The sequence below is a fragment of the Neofelis nebulosa genome, chromosome 2, assembly GCF_028018385.1.
Source record: "Neofelis nebulosa isolate mNeoNeb1 chromosome 2, mNeoNeb1.pri, whole genome shotgun sequence".
Classification (NCBI taxonomy): Eukaryota; Metazoa; Chordata; class Mammalia; order Carnivora; family Felidae; genus Neofelis; species Neofelis nebulosa.
This window is the reverse complement of record NC_080783.1, coordinates 167,094,815-167,116,822: the sequence shown is the minus strand read 5'-3', so window position 1 is coordinate 167,116,822 and position 22,008 is coordinate 167,094,815. Positions and strand designations below refer to the sequence as shown.

General features: G+C 39.1%; 1 protein-coding gene across 24 annotated transcripts in view; it reads left to right on the top strand.

The window, feature by feature from the left end:
• SGIP1 (SH3GL interacting endocytic adaptor 1) overlaps nt 1–22,008 on the top strand; it is a 205,055-nt gene that overhangs the window by 132,951 nt on the left and 50,096 nt on the right. For 11 of the 24 annotated variants that reach the window (XM_058717059.1, XM_058717060.1, XM_058717072.1 and 8 more), the window contains 4 exons: nt 1,688–2,188; nt 9,115–9,242; nt 10,221–10,347; nt 15,613–15,678. In XM_058717059.1, the coding sequence (XP_058573042.1) occupies nt 1,688–2,188; nt 9,115–9,242; nt 10,221–10,347; nt 15,613–15,678 (822 nt within the window). Of the gene's footprint in view, nt 1–1,687; nt 2,189–9,114; nt 9,243–10,220; nt 10,348–15,612; nt 15,679–16,596; nt 16,657–22,008 lie in introns of all 24 variants that reach the window. The other 13 variants (XM_058717074.1, XM_058717080.1, XM_058717077.1 and 10 more) reach the window with 7 other exon arrangements.

The following is a 22,008-nucleotide window of genomic DNA, read 5'->3' as shown; positions in this document are numbered from 1 at the left end:
AAATTAAAACTATGTCTAGTCTACAAAGACATAGGATGGCTCCCAGGATGTGCAGCATATGGGTAAGCTTGGGAGGTGGGGAATTTTTTTTCCCCAGTAATCCATATTATCCCATGGCAAAGAGATGTGTAAGGATAATGAAATATGGCAAGGAATTGCCACATGCCTTTAGACAGATATTTCTAAGGCACATTTTACCTTCTATTAAAATCAATACTACATATTCATGCAATTTATAATCTATTATTGGACTAGCAAATCCAAAGCAGTCATTGCTATTTTATGTGTCTGGACCCTTAGAATATGGTTTTTATCACCTTTGGAATTCTATTGAAGTTTCATCCTTCGCTATATATGCAGCCTGGTGAGCTTGAGAGCTACAGAGTAGGTATTCATCAATAAGACCAAGTGCAAGGCATAGTCATTTTTGAAATTTATACTGATTAAAATCCAACAAAAAGTCATCCAGAGTATCATAGGTAAGGGTGTTTCCAAGTTCAAATCATTTTGATTCCTTGTATTACCATAAATATATTAGAGACAAATAACTCTACCAGCGACAAAATTATAAATATTGTGGGACATGCAAACTGCTACCCCATTTATCTGTGGCCTGGGAACCTTGAAGGTTAATTCTTTTCGAACACGAAATATGGAAGTACTAAGCCAGTTCTTAGAACCAAAGTGTTCTTTAAAGGTTAAGTTGCTTCTGCTCATGCCCCACAATTATTCAGGGAACAGTTTCTAATTTCAATAGTTTTTAAAAAGTACACTTCCTCACATTGCTGTTTTGACCAAGCATTCCTTGTCAGGCTGCAGAAGATAGTTTTCATTTTTTTTCCTTTTATTACTGGTAAGAATTAAAAAGAATAGCTGATGCTAATGTTTAGGCCAGAGACTTTTCTGGTTCATGTACTTCACAGTTATGCCTACGAAGTTAACAGGTTGAACTTGATGAGAAAAGAAATTATAAAGATGTTTTTGCAACTTTCCTCCCTATTAAATAAGTATATATGTGATAGTTCTAATAAGTAGTAAATGTCTTCTCAATAACCTGTGTGTGTTGTATGTGGGGTGTATATGTGTGTGTTTGTAAATATATATGTGGGGATAGTCCTCTAAATAATCGTAGTACTGTTTCTGGTGTATTTAGCTAATTATGATATTTTTTAAACTAACAGATATTATTAGTTTCACTAAACATTTTAATATGCTCAAGTAGACAGTCTTTGTCAAATATGAAGGTGATTTTCAGCTATCAATTATTTTTCTACTGTGTTGTCTATATTTCAGTAGGCCAGACTTTCAGAAGGGACCTCCCTTTTGGAATGCAGTTTCAGAGGCTGTACTCTGTGAACCTTCTCAAAGTGCAGCCTTTTCAAAATGATCACACTTTGCACTCTTGTGAGCAGCCTTTGAGAGTGGGAGCATGCTCAACGCTTTCAATGGTGGTAAAAATAGCTAACTGGGGTCACCCAGCAAAAAGGGTAAAATAACAACATAAAATGATAATTCTCACATTATGGAGACAGGGAACTCTCTCCTCCCCTTCAGCTCTGGTCTAGTTATTTTTAACCTCACAAGGCAATCTATTTACTATTCTTTGCCTCACCCCTCCCACCCCTACCCCATACAAATAATATTCACAAAGTTAATTAAAGTTAAAAATCAACTACTTTAACCACAGGAAATGACCAGTCAGCCACAGAGGTCAAAATTGAAAAACTACCATCAATCAATGACTTGGACAGCATTTTTGGCCCAGTGTTGTCCCCCAAGTCTGTTGCTGTTAATGCTGAAGAAAAGTGGGTCCATTTTTCTGATACGTCCCCGGAACATGTTACTCCAGAGTTGACTCCAAGGGAAAAGGTGGTGTCCCCACCAGCTGCATCAGACAACCCATCTGACTCCCCAGCTCCAGGCCCCCCGGGCCCTCCGGGCCCCCCAGGCCCCTCAGGACCCCCTGGTCCTCCTCGCAATGTACCATCGCCGCTCAATTTAGAAGAAGTCCAGAAGAAAATCGCTGAGCAGACCTTCATTAAAGATGATTACTTAGAAACAATCTCATCTCCCAAAGATTTTGGGTTGGGACAGAGAGCAACCCCACCTCCCCCACCACCACCCACCTACAGGACTGTGGTTTCATCCCCTGGACCTGGCTCGGGCAGTGGTACGGGGACCACCAGTGGTATGTCTTACTGTTTGAGTGTGCTTCATGTGACCGGGAATGGCCATGGCTGCTGCAGTGTGAGCAACACCCTCCTCCTGCCTGGCAGTTGGCTTTAGAGCTTCAGCCATCCCTCCTTTGGTGTGGGTGTTCTGTGGCCCCATGGCATGTCCTAGTGCATTGAATGCTAACTGTCATAGTACGAGTCTGTGGATGTGTTCTGCCCTGCGCTCCTAGCCCTTAGGAGTGTCCTGCTTTCCACCCTGCAGATAGAAAGTGTATGTTTTGTAAGGGAAGCTGCTGTGCCATCATTTGGGATTCAGGAAAGTTCTAGAAGGACAGATTTCATAGCCAGTGTGTTTCATGTTAAGTGTATAATTTCCCTGTCAGATGCCTGTATGAAGGGTTTCATTTTTTAGTTTGTTTTGCTTTGTTTTCAGCTTTATTGAGTATAATTGACAAAATTGTAAGATACTTAAAGTGTACAATGTGACTATATATATACATATATATGTATATATATACATATATATATGTGTATGTATATATATATATATGTATATATATATATACATATATATATATATATATATATTGAAAGGCTTCCTCCCATCAAGTTAACTAACACATCACATGTCACATATTTACCTTTTTAGGGGTTAGGTGGGTATACATTAGATCCTCAGACTTTATTCATCTTATAACTGAAAATTTATACTTTTTCCCCCAAGGGTCCTAATTTTGGTAGGTGAATGTATTCTTTCTTCTTCTACTTTTTTTCTTTTTCCTTTCTTTCTTTTTTTGTAGGGGAGAGCCATTAGCAATTAGAGTAATCCTTCTAATTACTTCAGAAAAAAAGAACTAGGGTTTGAAAAGGAGATTTTAGTTGACAGCAAAAAGAATATACCTTACTGCATCCACAAGTTAATCAAGCTGCCACTGAAGACAAATTATTCTCTGATTTGATTTTGAGAAGCTCACCAGCCTACGAAGTCAACTTTAAGTATCATGACAGGTGATGGAAAAGTCTATCAGAAATGTACACTTGGGGCTCTATATGCCAATGTTGGTATTGAATCTGATATTTTGGATTTCTTTATTTGAAGCTTTATAGGATGGGAACACCTACCATGCAAACCGAAGAAAGATCAAAATTTTCTAGCGTATCTTTTTCCATAGTTTTTATTCTACTGGTGCTCACATTTGTCTGGCAAGACCCTTTGGTGCTTCCCTTCTGTGCCTGTGGGTTCAGTTTGGGCACCTTCTCGGGGGTGCTGTGTGCTTTTTGTTTTACATTTGCTTTGGAAGAGGTGACCAAGTTTATGCTATTTAGATCTAGTAAGAGACAGGAAGGAGAGGCATTTGTCTCTATTCTAAAAATCAGTAATCACTGCTGCCTCTTTTAATGGGGTGGTTCAGTGCTTGCTTTATGTGTGAAAATTCCTGTGCTTTAAGCATCCAAGCTGATCAAGGAGAGGGCTGGAGATTCACCTGTACCACACACAGGTGGTACAGGTTTTATATCGATGTTTTATATCATTACGTGTGCCCATGTGCCTTCCTCCAATAAAAAAGGAAAACGATTCGGTACACAAACAAGTTTCAGGAACATTATGTTAAAACAAAGTCAGCAGGGGTTTATTTACTATAGGACTTCTGATAGCCTTTATTTTGCCAATAATAACAGCTATAGTTTCTTCTCCTGGGTATCATCTTAATGCTTTATGCACATCATTTCATCCATACAACCCCATGTGATAAATGCTCTTATTTCTCCTATTTTACAGATGGGAAAACTGAGGCTCAGAGATGTCAAGTAGTTTTCCCAGGTTTACACAGCTACAGGTGATAGACTTAGGATATTCAGTCATGCTCAGGTCTGTCTGATTCTGAACCTGTGTTCTTAATCACTGTGCTCTCCGGGCACTCTTTTAGGGTTTAGTTACAAAATATCCCAAACTTACTTGACCACTGACACCCGCCTATACTGCACTGTGTCATCAACAAGATTACCAAAAGTTTTCTTCCAAAACCCACTTCTCTGTTCTCCCCTCTACATTTCTAGATTGTTAGAGTACCCACTTCCATCCTCTGATGCTTTTTTAGACCATTTTTGGGATATAAGCCTCCTTGCTTATCTGTAAAGGTAATAAAGAGACCCTAGGTAAAGCCTTCAGTTCAGATTTCAAACCCAAAGAAGCTGGCTGCCTAATATCAAAGAGGGGTGTGTTTCCAGGGTCTTCTATGGTACTCTCTTTCCAGGGTGAGGCTCTCAGTCTTCTGAAAAGACTTCTAGAGGAATAACCCCCTCATTCCAGTGGTAGGCCACTGTGCTGTCCTCAAAATGGTCATGTTTAGTTGGGGAAAGGGAGGTCAAGGCAGTTTTGTTGTTCATCCGTTTCTTCCACCCCCTTCCACAAGACTCTGGAAGATGTTTAATTGAATTGACCACTGACCTAATGACTGCAGAAGGGAGCCTTAGCTTTCTTTCTGAAATCTTTGAGAATTTGGTTGTCATCTTTATGTTTAGCTGCCATACCCTTATTTGAAATTATTTTCAGGTGTTACCAGTAAAGGCTATTGATTCTTTTTTTAAATTTTTATTTATTTATTTTGAGACAGAGAGAGAGAGAGAGAGCCCATGGCGGGGGTGGGGGGGGGGGTGGGGGGGGTGGGGAGAGAATCCCAAGCAGGCTCTGTGCTGTTAATGTAGAGCCCAACATGAGGCTCAGATTCACAAACCATGAGTTCATGACCTGAGCCAAAATCAAGAGTCAGACCCTTAACTGACTGAGCCACCCAGGTGCCCCAAAGACTATTGATTCTTAATGATTGAACTGGAAAAAAACTATACTTTGCTGGTATTAAAAGATTGAATTTTTAAGTGGAAGATTGAACTCGATCAATGAAGCTCATGAATAAATAAAACTTTGCACCATTATCTCCATAATTAATTCCTAGTTTATTTGCCATGTAATGTTTTATTGATGGAATATACACAGACTAGCAGAAATGTAATTTTACGATGAACACAATGAGAGATGAACACAATGAGAGAGGGCCACATGTTTTAAAGATTAGCAATGCTTCTCAAGACCTCCTTTTTATAATACTTAGCCTGATGAGACTAGCTTTTCCTGTATGTCTCAAACTATATTTAACTGGGTGTCATTATGCTCACTTTTGAAATTTTATTCACTTGGTCACTGACCAAGTTAGACAGTACTCACAGCCTTGTCAATCAGTTGCTTTACCTGATGTTGAAAAACTGTTCGAAGTTAAGAATTTGCTTTAAGAAGTCAAATTTCCTTATGGCAAAGTTATAAATACCTAGTTTGGCCAGAACTTTGCTTTATTGGAATGGAGATGATGATTCTCTTGGCAAAGGCCATTTCTGGTTTCTTGTGGGTTATGTGCCAGGAGATAGGAGGGAGAAAGAGTTTTATTGACCTGCAGCAAGTTTAAAGACTAGGGAAAGAGAGATGTTAGTAAAAATAGAATGTTCAGTGCAACATTCTCCAACTTGAGAAACGAAGACAATATTAAAAGATGTTACACACACACACACACACACACACACACATAAACAAATGAGTGTGAACTAACTGGGGTTGAATTGAACAAATATATTTCCTAACTACTCTTTTTAGAGTGGCAGAGTCTAAATAGGGAAGCTGCTAGCCAACAAAGAGAGATGAAAGTTGAATCAATAGTTATGTGGCCTCCAAGGGGCTACCAAAGACACTATGCTAAAACTTCAAGTTGAAGCAGCAAAGGATTCAGAGCATGTCATTGGTTGCTAACTTTTTTGAACTCACAAAACTCAAATAACATACACGTGATTTTTAAAGTTAAACTTAAAATCGTGATACCCAGTTTTTTCCAGTGCTACTGTTGGGAATGAATAACTGCTTGAAGAATGAATGAAAATATAATTCCAGATCAAAGGATAAGGATAGAGATGTACAACCTTCTACATTCTTAGAATATGAACAGTTGTGCAACCTCACAAAAGCATGGGAAGCCTTAGTTCACTTATGAAATACCCCTCAAGTGCTGAATACCCTGTGCTGAACCTCAGGGTTCTGTCCAGAGGATTTTGCTTCATAAACACTGCCTCAGTGTCTATCCAACTGCATAACAAGCCAATCAAGTCAATTCAGTCAGGAAAAAGTGAAAGGAAAAGGAGAACAGTTAACTACTAGCCACTTTTTTCTTGGCTTTTAGTTGTATCTGTATGATCTAGTCCCATTTATTTGTGTAGCATTTTACAGGTTACTAAACACTTACATGCGTTTTCCATTTTGTTTGTTACAATTACCTTGTAAGGTAGAGGCATATAATTTTTTTTAAATAGGAAGCTGAGGGTCAGAGAAGTTAATATCCCACAGCTGATAGGAGGCAGACAGGGTCAGAACTTGGAGCAACTGAGTTTGTCCAGTTGTTGTTTTTGTTTTTTGTTTTTTCATTATTCCACACTGCCTTGATGACAGCACCCATATTACTTTCCCAAGCAGTAGTGATAGTGGTTTTTAAAACTTTCCCTCCTGGAACATGTAGAAGAAGGATAAGCAGCTGACTTTTTCCTGAGCTGGATTCAGAAGACTATTACTTGGAAACAGAATAGATAGACCATGGATAGATATTTTCAACCATTCCTATGGCATGGTTTTCCAGTGAAACAGAACCTAGAAAAAGCCCCATGAAACTTCCTCACAAAGACTTTGTCGTTTAATGGTTTACTTTTCATCTCTTTGCTGTCACTTCTGTTTCCTGAAAACATCCTGGGTGTGAATCTGTTAAGTTAAAAGAATAGTTTGTAGTGGAACCTGTCAAAGCACATCTTATTTTTTTTTATTCAAAAACAGATTAGCCAAAGACTAAAAATATTTATGTTGAGAGAGATGTGTGCAATCTGTCGATGCAAACATAAGAGAGGGCTTTATGCAAAATATGGGATTCCACAATCCACCTCAAGCTACAAGACATTGCATTTAAGAGCTTGGGCTTTGGAGTTAAGTAGACCATCTGAGCTGTGTGACTGAGCAAGTTACTGAATATGTCTGAGCTTTAGCTCTGATTAGGATAACTACAATACCTTCCTGCAAAACTTAGTATGGGGATAAGACAATGCATGTAAAGTATCTAGCATAGATCTTGGCCTCATAAAATAAGAAGTAAGAATACAGTAAAAAGGGGTAAAGGTGGAGAGTCAGTAGAAGTAGGGATGGAGGTGGCAATAATTTTAGTAGGGTTTCACACTAAGAATAAGAACGTTATAAGATAGAAAGAAACACAACACACTCTGCTGTTCAATGTCAAAGTTCTCTGAGAATCTCAAAATCTGTAGATGGAGATCAGCATCTTGCTCATCTAGGATTCTCCAGAGAGCATCGTTTTGTGGCATGTAGGACGGGAGGATAGGAGTAAGCAGCTATTTTCCTTTTTAAAAAAATGTTTACTTATTTTTGAGAGAGAGTGTGTGTGTGTGAGCAGAGGAGGAGCAGAGAGAGATGGAGACACAGAATTGGAAGCAGGCTTCAGCCTCCGAGCTGTCAGCGCAGAGCACGATGTGGGGCTCGAACTCACGAAATCATGATCTGAGCCGGTCTGATGCTTAACTGATTGAGCCACCCAGGCACCCCTGTGCGGTTTTTTTCCCGAGGCAGGGTTTCTTAGAAGTTTATTGGAACCAGCTGATATCTGTGCTTCCAACCAAAGTGACAACCCTCTAGAGTAGTTGGAACTTTTCTGAACAAGAACTATTTGGAATATTGATCTGAATTTCTTTTTTTTCAACGTTTTTTTTTTTTTTTTTTTTTTTTTTTTTTTATTTTTGGGACAGAGAGAGACATAGCATGAACGGGGGAGGGGCAGAGAGAGAGGGAGACACAGAATCGGAAACAGGCTCCAGGCTCTGAGCCATCAGCCCAGAGCCTGACGCGGGGCTCGAACTCACTGACCGCAAGATCGTGACCTGGCTGAAGTCGGACGCCCAACCGACTGCGCCACCCAGGCGCCCCTGATCTGAATTTCTTAAGGTGTTTAGCCAAATAGTCTATCCACATATCCCAGACATCTGGCTAAAGATAGACAGAGCCCTGAATCTAGAGACCCTACCGGTGTGCTGATTAGTGTGCATGCCTCTGTGTGTCTTCTGCGTTTCTCCTGCTTGTCATTGACAGCCAGAAAAGTAAATCCAAGAGGCCCTTTTAAAAATCACCACAAAAATCATCACGGGCAAACTCTACATAGAAGAGATTCCAAAATAGCCTCCTTCAAAAAACACAATCCTCTAAATTCAATGTGTTTCTGTTATTAAGATGCTAAATGCAACATACTTGTGCCACATCTCATTTACTTTCTTCTATGCTGTCCTTTGCTTGCCATCAAGGGTTTACTTACATTTATTAAAGCAGCCCTCATATTTTGATGCACAGTAGAAAGGAGAATTCTCTTATACATGTTTTTAAAAAATATATATGCATATATATATAATGTAGAAAAATCGTTCACCTTCCTTCAAGGTCTAACCTCCATTTTCACCTTGGACATAAATCCTGAATATGCAAAAACAAGAGAATTTATTCTAAGTTCAGTGTGCATGTGGTCAAAATAAAAGGTACTCACCACCCAGCTAAAAGGGTCTTAAAGCATATTTTCCATCACAGAGAGTAATAAAAGGATTTACCTTTCACTGGGTGTCACATGACAACAAAAGGCAATAAGCTTCAGCTTCTACCATCAATTATAGTTCTGAGTGATTTTTTTTTTCTTTGTTAAAAAAAAAAAACACCACTAGATGCTAGAGTGTTGGGTGTACTAACTGGTAAGGTGAAGAAAAGTATCTGGGACTGGCATTGTGGGGATGGGGAAGGGGAGTCACATGATGACAGCTCTTGGCCATGTGTGTTTCCAGCCATTTGTAATACCCGTTTGTCTTTCAGGTGCATCATCCCCTGCTCGACCAGCCACTCCCTTGGTTCCTTGCAGTAGCACCACCCCTCCACCGCCTCCTCCCCGGCCTCCATCTCGGCCAAAGCTACCTCCAGGAAAACCTGGAGTTGGAGATGTGGTATGTTCCCTTCTGCCCTGGCTTGCTCAGAGACTCAGGGTGAGAATGACAAACAGAAGCCAAAATACCTCAACACAGGCCATCTCAACGGCCGCAAGATCACTGGTACAAATGGCCCTGACAGATGGCGTCTGAAAGGCAGTCACTGTAGGGTGGTGTACATTTCAACCCTCCCCAAATCACTACCATCTTTCACGTCAAGGTCTAAAACAGTAGGAATTGGAAGCTGGGGCTGTCAGTTCTGCTACAGTGGGTTTGATGCAAATTAAGATAGGAATGCTCAATTGTGCTAAATCCTTTAAAAAGGGAGGTGTTTCCTTTCACCCTACTTATCTGTTTTCAGAAGACTCTAAGAGAGGGTAGGGTAGGTAGGTCCTGGTTTCCATACCTAGACTAAGAAAACTTACTGGTGTTAGGCACACCATGTGAATACATAGGAGGGCGGTAGCCTGATAAATTTGTTCCAGGTGTTTCTTGCATTGTGTTTTAAGGCTGAAGAGGTAGAAAACATTCTGTGTGAATGATTAAGAGACTTCTGGAAGAGGTCAATTTCTTTGATATCCAAACCCTCAGGAGTCACAAACTGGTGATGTCCACAATATTTGGTTTAGCTAGCATAGTTTAGTACATTGTATGTAAATATCCTTAAATGGGTATAAGCTCTCACATGAGGTTACCTGCTTAGTCCCTGAGGGCATGTATGTTCACAGTCCTGAAACATCACTGACCACATCACGGTTTGCAGTTTCTCTAAGCCTGATATACCTGCTGAGTGTAGCACACCATGTCTCACGGTTCCTCCAGCTCCATCCATAAGCTCTTGTATGGATATAATCAATTTCAAGACAAAAATGGTGTCACCTGCACTCTTGTAAGAACCTGAGTTATCGTATCTGGTGCTGGGAGATGTCAAAAACATGGAACAAAAGTGCTACCACCTGTGTATCTAATTTTCCATCTCTTTTCTTTTTCCCGCAGCCCAGACCTTTTAGCCCTCCCATACATTCTTCCAGTCCTCCTCCGATAGCACCCCTTGCCCGAGCTGAAAGTACTTCTTCAATATCGTCCACCAATTCCCTGAGTGCAGCCACCACTCCCACAGTTGGTAAAAATTATCTCCTCTCTTTTAATCCGTTTGTTGTTTTGACTGGCTTTTTTTTATGATCTGAAAACCTCAAGGCCCTATATTTCTGGTTGAAATTATTTTGCTCTGTGTTCTGCTACTATCAGCTGACTCTTCTTTTAAAAGCACCTTCTCAGCAAAGGAGGCAAAATGCTTTAAGCAGATAAACAAATAAAAGAACATTAACACCTATATTTTGCAGGAATTCTCTTATGCTATTCCATACAGAGCTATTCATAAAAATAAAGAAGAAATCATCAAATAAGGTCCTGTAATTGATATATTATTTCTTATAATGAAAACATTCTCCTTTGAGGAGGAATATTTAAGTGCCAATCGTGTACCACATCAGAAATCACAAAAATTTAGATCTTCTATTTTCTTGAAACTTTCATTTCTTGATCATTTTTGGTTGTCCTTTTGTTGACAGATGGTTTAAGTGTTGGCATTGTGGGACTTGAACAGACTTTTTGACATTTTTTTCTAGTGCTTTTCAGTGATGTGTGGTCAATTTTCCCCGAGAAATAAGTCATTGCTGGCATTTTCAGTAAATGCCTTTGTGCCTCTTTCCTTATGGTGTGATGAAAGTCAAGAGTTGAGAATGGCTGCTCAGCTGGATGGTTTTCCCAGGTTTAAATGCCTCATTTTGCCTGGAGCATCTTCCCTCGTCCCAAGGCTGATCTCTTTCTATACCTCATTACCCATCTTCCATAAGCTGCTGCTGTCTCATGTTCGCATGGTGTCTCGACCTGGGGCTCTCCCGTTCCATTTTTTCCCATTGTCTTCCTTTATTGTCTGAACTCCCCTCCAAGCTTCCATATCATAAACCAGCCGGCCCATCCTGCATTGCTTGGGAAAATCATTAATCCAAAGCTAAATGAATTCCTGCTATTATTTACCAAAGAAGGACACACTACAGAGCTGCCCATGTGAGAAGTAGTTGGATCAAAGCCTGAAGCTCTTCTGGAGAACCTGTTTTTGCAGGGTGTGCCTCGTAGGGTCTCCAAAGAGAACTTCAACTGTATCATTTGTTCTATATTTTCAATCGTGCCACCTCAAAAGAAGCCTTCAAATTTGGTAAAAATATAGCCAGCTATCCAATTTTGTAAGATTCATTAATAGACAGATATTTAACATTATTTACATAGCCTAGTCTATTCTTTCTCTGCATCATCAAATGAGGTAATTTGGGGCTTCCTATTTTAAGATGCCCAGTAGGTCAGTTCTCTCTAGGGCTTTTGTTCGTTTTTTCTGTAATGTCTTAACCTTATTTTTTTTTTTAATGTTTATTTACTTATTTTGAGAGAGAGAGAGAGAGAGAGCATGAGCACTAGAGAGGGAGGGGCAGAGAGAGAGAGAGAGAGAAAATCCCAAGCAGGCTCCACCCTGTCAGTGAGGAGCCTGACATGGGGCTCAGTCTCACAAACCCTGAGATCATGACCTGAGCAGAAATCAAGAGCCCAACGTTTAATCGACTGAGCCACCCAGGCACACCCTGTGTTTTTGAACACTGTCTAATATTCTTAATTGCTACAGCCATTTCACCACTCCTTCTCTGGTTTTTGTTTTTGTTTTTGTTTTATTTGGGGCATTGTTTTGTTTTTTTCTCAAGATCATTTCTTCCACCTACCCCATGTGATTTTCCTGGTTGGTCAGAGAAGAAAGTAAGAAGAAGAAACCGTCACTCAGAAAGCTGACCTGAAGTGACCTCAGATGACCGATTAACATACTCTTTAAACTCACTGAGATTCATAGAGAAAATTACACACAGAGAATTTGAACTGTGCCCATGTTCTACACCATGTGTTTTTATACACCCTGCTGTGGAAATCTCAAATCCTGGCCAGTGACTTTGATTCTTAGCACATCTAGTATGCATTCTTTCAAGATGAATGACACAGGGGTTAAAAAAAAAAATTAAGCCACCTGAGAGGATACTCATATTGCTTCACTGCTGAGGAGCATTCTGATTTAATTCATTTGGTTCTGTTATTTTTATTTGGTTTTCGTCTTCCTCACTCTCCTATTCTTTACTTCCTGTTGCTGTGGGTCACCTGACAGCCACTTCTCTCTGAAGTAAATACGTTGTCAAATGACTGACCAACAGCTTCTGTGTATTGCTGTTTATCTCTTTCTGGAGAGAATGTGCTTTGGTCGTTCAGCACAAAAGGGCCGACTATTCATGACTGACTTGGAATGTCAACTTTAGGTAGTCAAATGGCATTGGGGGGAATAAAGAATTTCAGCAGCAAATTTTTGAGATTGGTGGCTCAACATTTCCCTCCTACCACATAATACTTTTTTGACATTTCCTATGATATTTGAGCCCAAACTGGGGCAAGTGTGGTGGAAACTTTGTGCATATTTATTTGTAGTTGCTTATGGCAAAGTTTAACGTAATTCAAGGACTAAATTTTTAAGACCAACCTAATCTTCCCACACAATTCCTGTACAAATGCAGCCCCCAAAGACTTTAGACATAAAATCTTTCATGAAAGCTGTGATTACAAAGTCGTAAATCTGATGCCACACCTGAAAATAGGACTTTGTGTGCACTGCCACACTCAAATAACGAAGAACCCCTCTGGAACTGTATATCACTGACTTTAAGACACTTTCTATCAGAAGATGCACTGTTATTTTATATATGACTAAAAAGGAAGGGAAAACTGTCAAGTGAGCTAAGATGCAATGCCTTCTTACCACGTTAATTTTAAGACCCATCCAATTTCAGAAATGTTAAAATGTGAAAAGTGCACATATCAGAATCAATGAAATATATAAGAAACCCCTTTCGCACAAGGAAAACTCATACCCCTTCACTATTTGATTTTGGGGAAAAATCCTACTAATATTATGGGAATAGAGAAAATGTTTAAAATTGTTCTAAGAAACAAACTCCTAGACATTTAAAGATAAACAGAGCTATCTCTAATTTAAATATCCATTTTTATTACTTTTTTCTTTTTTCTATGGGTGATAAGGGTTTGTTTGTTTGTTTGTTTGTTTATATGTTTGCAAAATATTTCTTTGGTACCCCAATACAATAAGACTACCATAAAGACAAATTTTTCATTGTTAAATTCACTCTTAATTATATCCCTTCGCTGTTAATTATGCATTTTCAATTGCATCTCTAACCCCACCCCCCACATCTGAATGAATGAAAAGTAACCATTTACAGGCACCAAAGGAAGTATCAGGTAGATTTTGATATCTCATTTGGTGAAGAACTTTGAGCAAAAGTGATTTGTATTCAGTACTGAAATATTAGTCATAGCATCTAAATCATACAGTATTTCCTGTAAGCCTTTGTCTCCAAGCTGGGTGGCAATTCTGAATTGGATAAACATTCTTCTAAAAATGCTTGTATTGCACAGAAAATCCTTTGGAGATGGATATTCCTGATCTCAATTAAAAATTCCCACATTTAATTTTAGTCTTTTTTTTTTCTTTCTACTATTTGTTTTGGAAAAACCTGTACATCTGGCTTCCCCATCCCAGATCAATTTGAGGCAATTTCCATGGCTAGTTCTTAAGGAAATTTTTCCTTCTATACTTCACTTGAAGTATTTAAGGCAAGCACAGAACTATCCAATAACCCATCTTTTAAGTTCCCCAATTTAGTTATGAAGTTTTCTTCTAAGCCCTCAATGTCCAACCGCCATAAAAAAAAAAAAATTGTGAGTGTGTTATTCAACCCTCTTTCGTAACTTCAGCTGAAAAAACAAATGGCAGTATTTGAGGCTCCTCATTTTGGTGTTTGCAGTGGTATTTTTTGGTTTTTTGTTTGCTTGTTTGTTTGTTTGTTTGTTTTAGTGTGTGAAGTTTGCCTTCTATTATTTTTTTTAAGTTTTTTATTTTAATTCTAGTCTAGTTAACATACAGTGTTACATTAGTGGCAGGTGTATAATATACTGATTCAACAATTCTTTACATTACTCCGTGCTCATCATGATGCAGGCTCCTCATTTTGAGGAGATTGTAAATACGAAATTAGTTCTTCAAAAGAAAGCAATATCCTCCATCATTTCGCACTAACAGGTATGAAAGAGTATTATAACGTTCAGTTACTGCCAGCGTAACTGTTTTGCTTCCTAGTTTCTGGACAGATTATGGAGGGTCCTTCTTAGTGCCAGTTCCATTTGTCCTGTTCCTCTCCTCCTCTCCTACAGATGTTACAGACATTGCATTAACTTGTTCTACCCACCAAGGAAGCCACCTCTATAACTAAAAACTGATTGGCAGGTTATATCCTAGAACCTTAAAAAACGCCAAAGAAGTATTTTCCCCACTTTACTTCCTAAGTCTGGAAGGCAAGCCAGTAGAATATTTTTCCAAGAAACATTGTTTATAGACCTTATCTTCTCTACATTATAGGGGGGAATTCTCCCTTATTGGTCTTTGTACAGATTTTATTCAGTTTTTTATTGAAATTGTAATAATACTCTTAAGAACTATGGAACTGAGTGCTTTTTTTTGATCACATAGCATAGAACTCCAATTACCTGCATTTGTTAGTTGGGGAGAAAGGAGATTATGTGCAAAGATCTGGAACGATTTGGGGTTCAGAGCAACTGTTGTGATCAATTTACAAAGACATTTGGCCATCACTGGATACCATAGCCAAAGACGGAATTACAGTAATGTTGTCCAAAATTAACAGGCCATAACTACTAAAGACAGGTGCAAGGCAAACTGAATTTGGATACCAATGAGTTTGAAATGGGATACTTCATTCAGCAACCTCAGATTTACACTGTTGCCTTTTTTATGGTCTCATTGAAAGCTTACTCTTTCCCACTGGGGCAGGGGGAAGGCATATCCCAAGTGATCTTGTTGAGCTGTCTGCACTCTGCCAAGCGGTTCTGTTGATGGACATATGTCTGGCCACTTGAGAACTGTGCCTGAGTGAAATACACTTACACGAGTCAATTATTAATGATAGTGCCTTTAACAACTCCCTGAAAAGGTGGGGACGTGATTTCTTCCACAGAGCTGACTTCAGCCAAACTCACAGATGCTGAAATCTGGCATTTTCAAAATTTTAATTTTTTCTCATAGAGCCATCATGAAATAAACACATCACCTTTTTATACCCTATCATTATCCCAGTATATTAGGTTTTGTTTCCTTTTTCCATTAATATCATTCTTGTTTCAATCCGTGAAGTGTACTGCTTGATTTCATTTGGGATTTGTATTTGTGTTTTTGTTTTCCATTCCTTTATATTTCTTTGGTTCGTAGTGTCAGAAGATGATGTTTTTTATGACAAACTGCCCTCGTTTGAAAGGCGCTGTGAAACGCTGGCAGGTATGGTGCTAGCCAAGTGATCTCTAGATACCTAGACTTTAAAAATCCAAGCCATTATACCATCTGACTGCTCTAAACTTCATGGACATGCTACTCACCTCATGAGTGTCTGGTGCCTCTCAGATGCACCCTATTTATTGTTCATCATGGAAATCATGCCACCGAAATTTTTTTTTGAGTGAACGTATTAAAAAGCAGCAGGTTGCATGACAGTTTCTCAAAAGGTTTGAAAAAGGTGAGATGCTATTGCTTTGTGAATTTACAAAGGAAGGAATAATTTAACTGCTCAGAATTACATGTCCAGTGACTGCTTTTTAATTTAAAATATAATAGAGCACCGTTAGTAATCCTGTTTTCTCTTTGGTACATAGGTAAAGGGTGTTTTGTGTCTGGATGCCTAAGGTGATTCCAGGGGAGGGGACGGAAGATATGTGACTTCTTCCATGAACTTTAAATTGATATGCAATGCTGTTGTCATTTAAAACCTAAGCTAAGTTTGATATAACCCATAACTCCGAGTTTATCTTTTTGCAAATATAGAAGGGGATGACATTGAAGATGAAATGGATACAGCAATTGCTGAATGACAGTTTGCCCAAACTAGTGCAGTTAAAATATGCTGACGCCCCTGCATGGCCAGGAAGACTTCTGCTCCATGCGCTCAAGCACCAAGTATCAAGCTACCAACAACACATGCCCATCCCTTTAGGCCTCCATAGCTTTGCTTTTGCTTTCTGTTTCCTGAACTAAAACAAAACGAAACATAGATTGCCAGCCTTCCCTTTTTCCTGCACGCTAATGGCATGCAGTGCCTCTGCCCTCCCCCATAGTGAGATTAATGACCTGTAACTCATACTGTGTCCTTCTCTCTCCCTCTCCTTAACCTTTCCCATCCCGCTTCAACTCCTGGCCATACAGAGAATGAACAGCCTTCCCTCGTTTGGTTTGACAGAGGAAAGTTTTATTTGACTTTTGAAGGTAAGTAGTACATAGCATACCAGATTCTAATTTATACCCCTCATCCTTTTTTCCCACCTGCATTTCCAAATCCCAGTTCTCTTCAAAAGACCTGGTCCCACTTTCTGTGTACAAATGCTATGGCTACTTGGAAACTATTAAACACTAAAGAAAATACAACATGAATTTGGTTTGTATGGGATCTTCCATTTTTCATACTAAAAAAAACACATTAAAAAAAACAAGCTGATTTGCAGTTAATATTGGTTACTTGTGTTAAATTAAACAAAACAAAACAAAACAAAAAACAACACCTTTTTTGGACAAGGAACTTAACTCTGTCAACCAGGGCCCTTTCCTTACTCTTTTGCAAATGCAATACAACAAACGTAAGGATATTTTGGGTTGGAATTGGCTTTTAATTTTGTTTTGGACAATTAATGTTTCTGATGCAATATCCATTAATGTAAAACATAAGTACGTATACACGTTCTTATGACAAGGAATGCTGCATGGGAGATCAGAAAAATGAGGAAAAGAACAAAAAGGGGTGTTTTCATAAGTTCTGTTTGCATCTTCTGAAATTGCACCGGACGTGGCTGCAGTAAGATGGATAACTGTCACTGGACCCGCCATTTTAGAAGTTTAAGGAGAATATATATAAATATAATGTCAGATATTTAACCTCCGTGTTGCATACTTTTATATTCTGAATTAAGGATGAGCAATCTTCTGTTTTATATTTAAATTCTGAATCATTTTAACAGGCCAAGCATTTGATAAAAAGTCCTACTTAAGCTAATTGTGGGGAAAGTTTAAGTAATTTAATTTGTGGGCCCTCTTACCCATAAATATTTATCACTTAAACCCCTACTTTCTACCATTTGATTGATTGATTGATTGATTGCAAAAGGTGATTTTATTAAAGCACAGGGACAGGACCTGTGGCCGGAAAGAGCTGTGCTGGGGCTGTGATGAGTGAGTTAAGGGAGGTAAAGACAAAATGGAGGCTTCCCAAAGGACTTTCATATGCTAAAGAGGACTCAGAAGATACCAGAGGCCTAGCTATTGTCAAGCAAAGGTTGTTTTCGGGGATGATTCATGTTTCCCACATGATGTCAGAAGCCTTCATCTCCACAGGTATTACTTTTGTAATAATGCAAAATCCACAACTTAGGACCTTCTAAACTTTCTCTTTGGGTTAGATGGAACTAAAACGTGCCCAGGTGTCTTTTTACTGATCAGCACATCTCAAAAGGAAAAGCTACAGTTGAATAGGTTGGTAATCCCAAAGTACAGCAAATACCTGCATATGTAAAAGGCCTATCTCTGGTTCAGTTTGGCCACAGCTGAAACTGTAGTCTACCCTGTTTTAACCAAGAAACTAAACAATACACTACCGCCTACCCTCAAGTATTTGGGGCTCAGTAAAAAACAATGTGGACGGTGTTTGTTGTTTCCATTTATTTTGGTTTTAAAGTATCTATTGGCTCATTTGTTTGTGTTTAAGTTTGGGTTTCTTTAAATAGAAAGAGAAAGAGACTTCTTTGGAGATACCCATCTAAAGACAATTTTAGACTGTTGGCTTGTTTTTAAAATATGTATTATCGGGGCGCCTGGGTGGCTCAGTCGGTTGAGCGTCCGACTTCGGCTCAGGTCACGATCTTGCGGTCTGTGAGTTCGAGCCCCGCATCAGGCTCTGGGCTGATGGCTCAGAGCCTGGAGCCTGCTTCCAATTCTGTGTCTCCCTCTCTCTCTGCCCCTCCCCCGTTCATGCTCTGTCTCTCTCTGTCCCAAAAATAAATAAATTAAAAAAATAAATAAATAAAATAAAATATGTATTATCAAATAAATATAAGTATTAATAACTGTGTAGAATAACATAATGTGAACTACATCTTTTTTCCATTTCAGGAAAATATAATAATAATATGTAGTATAAGGTAAAATATAATATTAGGTATCTAAAGTTGGTAACATTGCCATTCTAATTAGTAAGATCTGAATTTCTTAAGCATCTTAATTTGGACCAAGAGAGTGATGCAAGAAGTTTTGTTTTTTTTTTTTTTCTTAAACGTTTATTCATTTTTCAGAGACAAAGGGAGACAGCATGATTGGGGGGACAGAAAGAGTGGGAGATAATCCAAAGCAGGCTCCAGACTGTGTGTCAGCACAGAGCCTGATGCAGGGTTTGAACCCATGAACAGTGAGCTCATGACCTGAACCAAAGTCAGACACTTAACCAACTGAGCCACCCAGGTGCCCCACAAGGAGTTTAAATAGAAATAAATCAGAATCTCTAGTGCTGTTACCTTCATGCTGGACTTTGCTCAAGTCAAGGAAGTATAGAAAAGGCTTCCCAAGGGACTATAGGAGCAGCCTTATCACGAATATATGTCCCTACTTATCTCATTAAGAAATGTTTATGCAGACAAAGTACATTAAAATGAACTTCAGGACTTAGGAGAAACTAAACATGACACTTTACCACCTGAGCAAGAATGGCCATGTCTTAAGAATGGAGAAGGTTTGTTTTCACCATTCATGCACAGTAGTCTCAGGTATTTTTAGCTAGTGCAACGTGGAAGGATTTTTTTAATTTTCCACTGTGATGATAAATAACACAGAAATAATGACATGTTAAATTGCATTGAGAATAGTGCCCCTACCCCAACGGACTGTCATTCAACATGTTTTATTGAGTAGCACTTCTAGCATATTCTTCTAGGGCACCCTGATTTTTGCCCATATTTGTTTATTCATATTATCATTTTCTTCAATTCTTCATTCAGGGAATACAGAAGAAGAAAAAAGATTCCCAGCTCAAAATATCCATCTGTTCTAAATAGCTTTCAAATTATTATTTATTGGCATCTAAATAGTGTTCAAAACCTTAGCTGGTCTCATTCACTAATTTGTTCTTATAGTGTTCTAGGCATTGTACTTACTCAGTAAGTGAGCCACTGACCAACCAACCAACTAATGAGCATTGGCTTATGAATTTATTTGGAGGTAAACATGCTATGCTTCATACTTCCAAATTTGATTTAACAAGAAATATAGAAAAGTGTTAAAACAATGGTTCTAACTCACAAGAGTTCCAAAGCATTTCTTAGTGTTTCACTTTTACAAACAATTTCACTAAAATCTTAACCTATTAAAGTTGGGCTTTAAAAAAAAAAGTAAAGCGTACAAAAGGTAGTGACTTTTTAAATTAATTCATCCAAGAGTATATCCTATTGAAGTTTTCAAGTATTCTTCTGAGACGGAAGGAAGGGAAAGATATTTCCATGACAAGTAGAAGATGTGACTATTAGGTATTTGAACAATTCCCTAGAGCATTTTAACATCAAGGTGTTTCCAGAAATGTGCTGTCCCTTTCCTTGATTAGCTTACTTAACTACAAAATCATCTTGTATCTGGTCATGAAAAAAAAAGACACACAAAAAAACCCTTGCAACCATTCTCAAGTGTCCTTGTGTCTGACTATCATCTCCATCCTCTGTGCATGGAGGCTCTTGCACACTCATCTCTAGAAAGTTCTGTGCTCCCATTATTGCTCTTACCCCTATCACGCCTTCGGGAATGTCACATCCTTAGCAACACCCTCCTCTACATTCGCAGGCTGTCTGCCAACTTCGCCCACCTGTTTCCTTAACTGAATCCCAGCTCTCTCCAGGGACCATCACTTCTGTAGCACTCTTCACAGAAAGTACTCCAGTCTTCTGTGGGCCATATGTCATGGGACTAGAGGCGGTGTTTCAATTCTCCCAATACCTTCTTGCCACTTCCAGAGCCACCTGATAATTCCACCTCCTACTGCTCCTTACTGCTGTCCACTAGCTGCAGAATATTCCTCAACTGCAGGCTTAGAGATGCTGGAGCTCCTTTTCACCCTCTTCTTCACCTTGCTCACTAACTTTATCCTGTGACAAACATTGATGTGTGTGACCCATCCAAGACCCTGGCTTTAGGGTCTCTTTGACTTCTGCAGCTCCAACAGACTTTCTCTTCACACCACTCAGTAACCCACACCTCTGGCTACATCTTGTCAATGGTCCCCACTGGCAAGTATCACGTTGTATACCTCATAATTACCAACAGTTAGTCACCCTTTCTGTACACCAAGTACTGCACTGAGGCAGTGATTTTTTTTTCATTTGACAAATATGTATCGAGTAGTGCTGTGTGCTAGTACTGTGTAAGCACTCCCCAGTAGGAAGCAAAACAGAAAAATATCCCTGTCACCATGGAGCTTACATTCTGATGTGGAGAGTCCAAAATAAAAAGATAAATAAGGAAAATATGTACCACAGAGATGGTAGTAAGTTCTACAGAGAAAAATAAAATAGGGGAACCTGAAGTAATAAAAGTAATGAGTAATAATAAATAATATCTCAGTGCTCACCATGTGCAAAGTATGTCCCACTATTATGTGACTTCATCTGTACCCTTCACTGATGAAGAAATTAAGATTCAGAGAATATAAATAACTTTCACAGGATCACTCAGCCAGAAAGAGGCACAGTAGGAATTTAAACCCAGGTGGCCTAGCTGGAGACCTAGGATGATGCTCTGCACACGTGACTTCATTCAGTCTTATAAACAACAGTCCCTTGAGGGCAGTGGTTCTGGTGGGTTTCCCCAAATCTCCTAACCTTCCAGCTCTCCAGTCTCCTGACTATACCTTATCTTTGACTTCACTGAGACTCCTGGTCTCGTGTCCACCCCGTTCATAGTGCACTAGCACTAGCCTACATTCAAGTTCTTTTCTAGACCCCATGGAGGAAAAATAAGTTTCTGGAATGGTTCCAATAATCCAACAGCAGCTATACCTCCCTCTTTGGAATTACGTTGTCTATGTGAAAAGAATGAACTTTTGGACATTTTAAACTTCTGACTTCCTTCAGTAGGGTCTTAAATATCCCTACTTGATCATTGCTATGATGCAGTCATAGAGATGGACCACTCAACTTTCCTTACCCTGACAAAGGTAAGGAAATAACATCCTGCAAGAAGCAAACATGCCACATGTTTCACGTGTGGCCGGAAGGATATTAATTTATTCATCTGAGAGTCACTAGGGGAAGGAAAGTTGGAAGGTGTGACCAGTTTTCTGGGAAGCAACTGTTTTGCTAAATTTACAATATTGTCCAAGTGGGAAGTGGCCACTAATTGTCCCTACCTCAGTGTAGGCCCTTTTCAGTCAACAACGTGAAGTTATTGAGCACCCAACTCTGCAAACCACAGTGTTAAGTACAACCAGGTTAAGAGAAAATACATAGAAACACGACAAGCAGTGATGCAAGACCATCTTCATGAAAAATATTACAATCACACTCCCTGGCTATTCTTAATGTCTGTATGTAAACT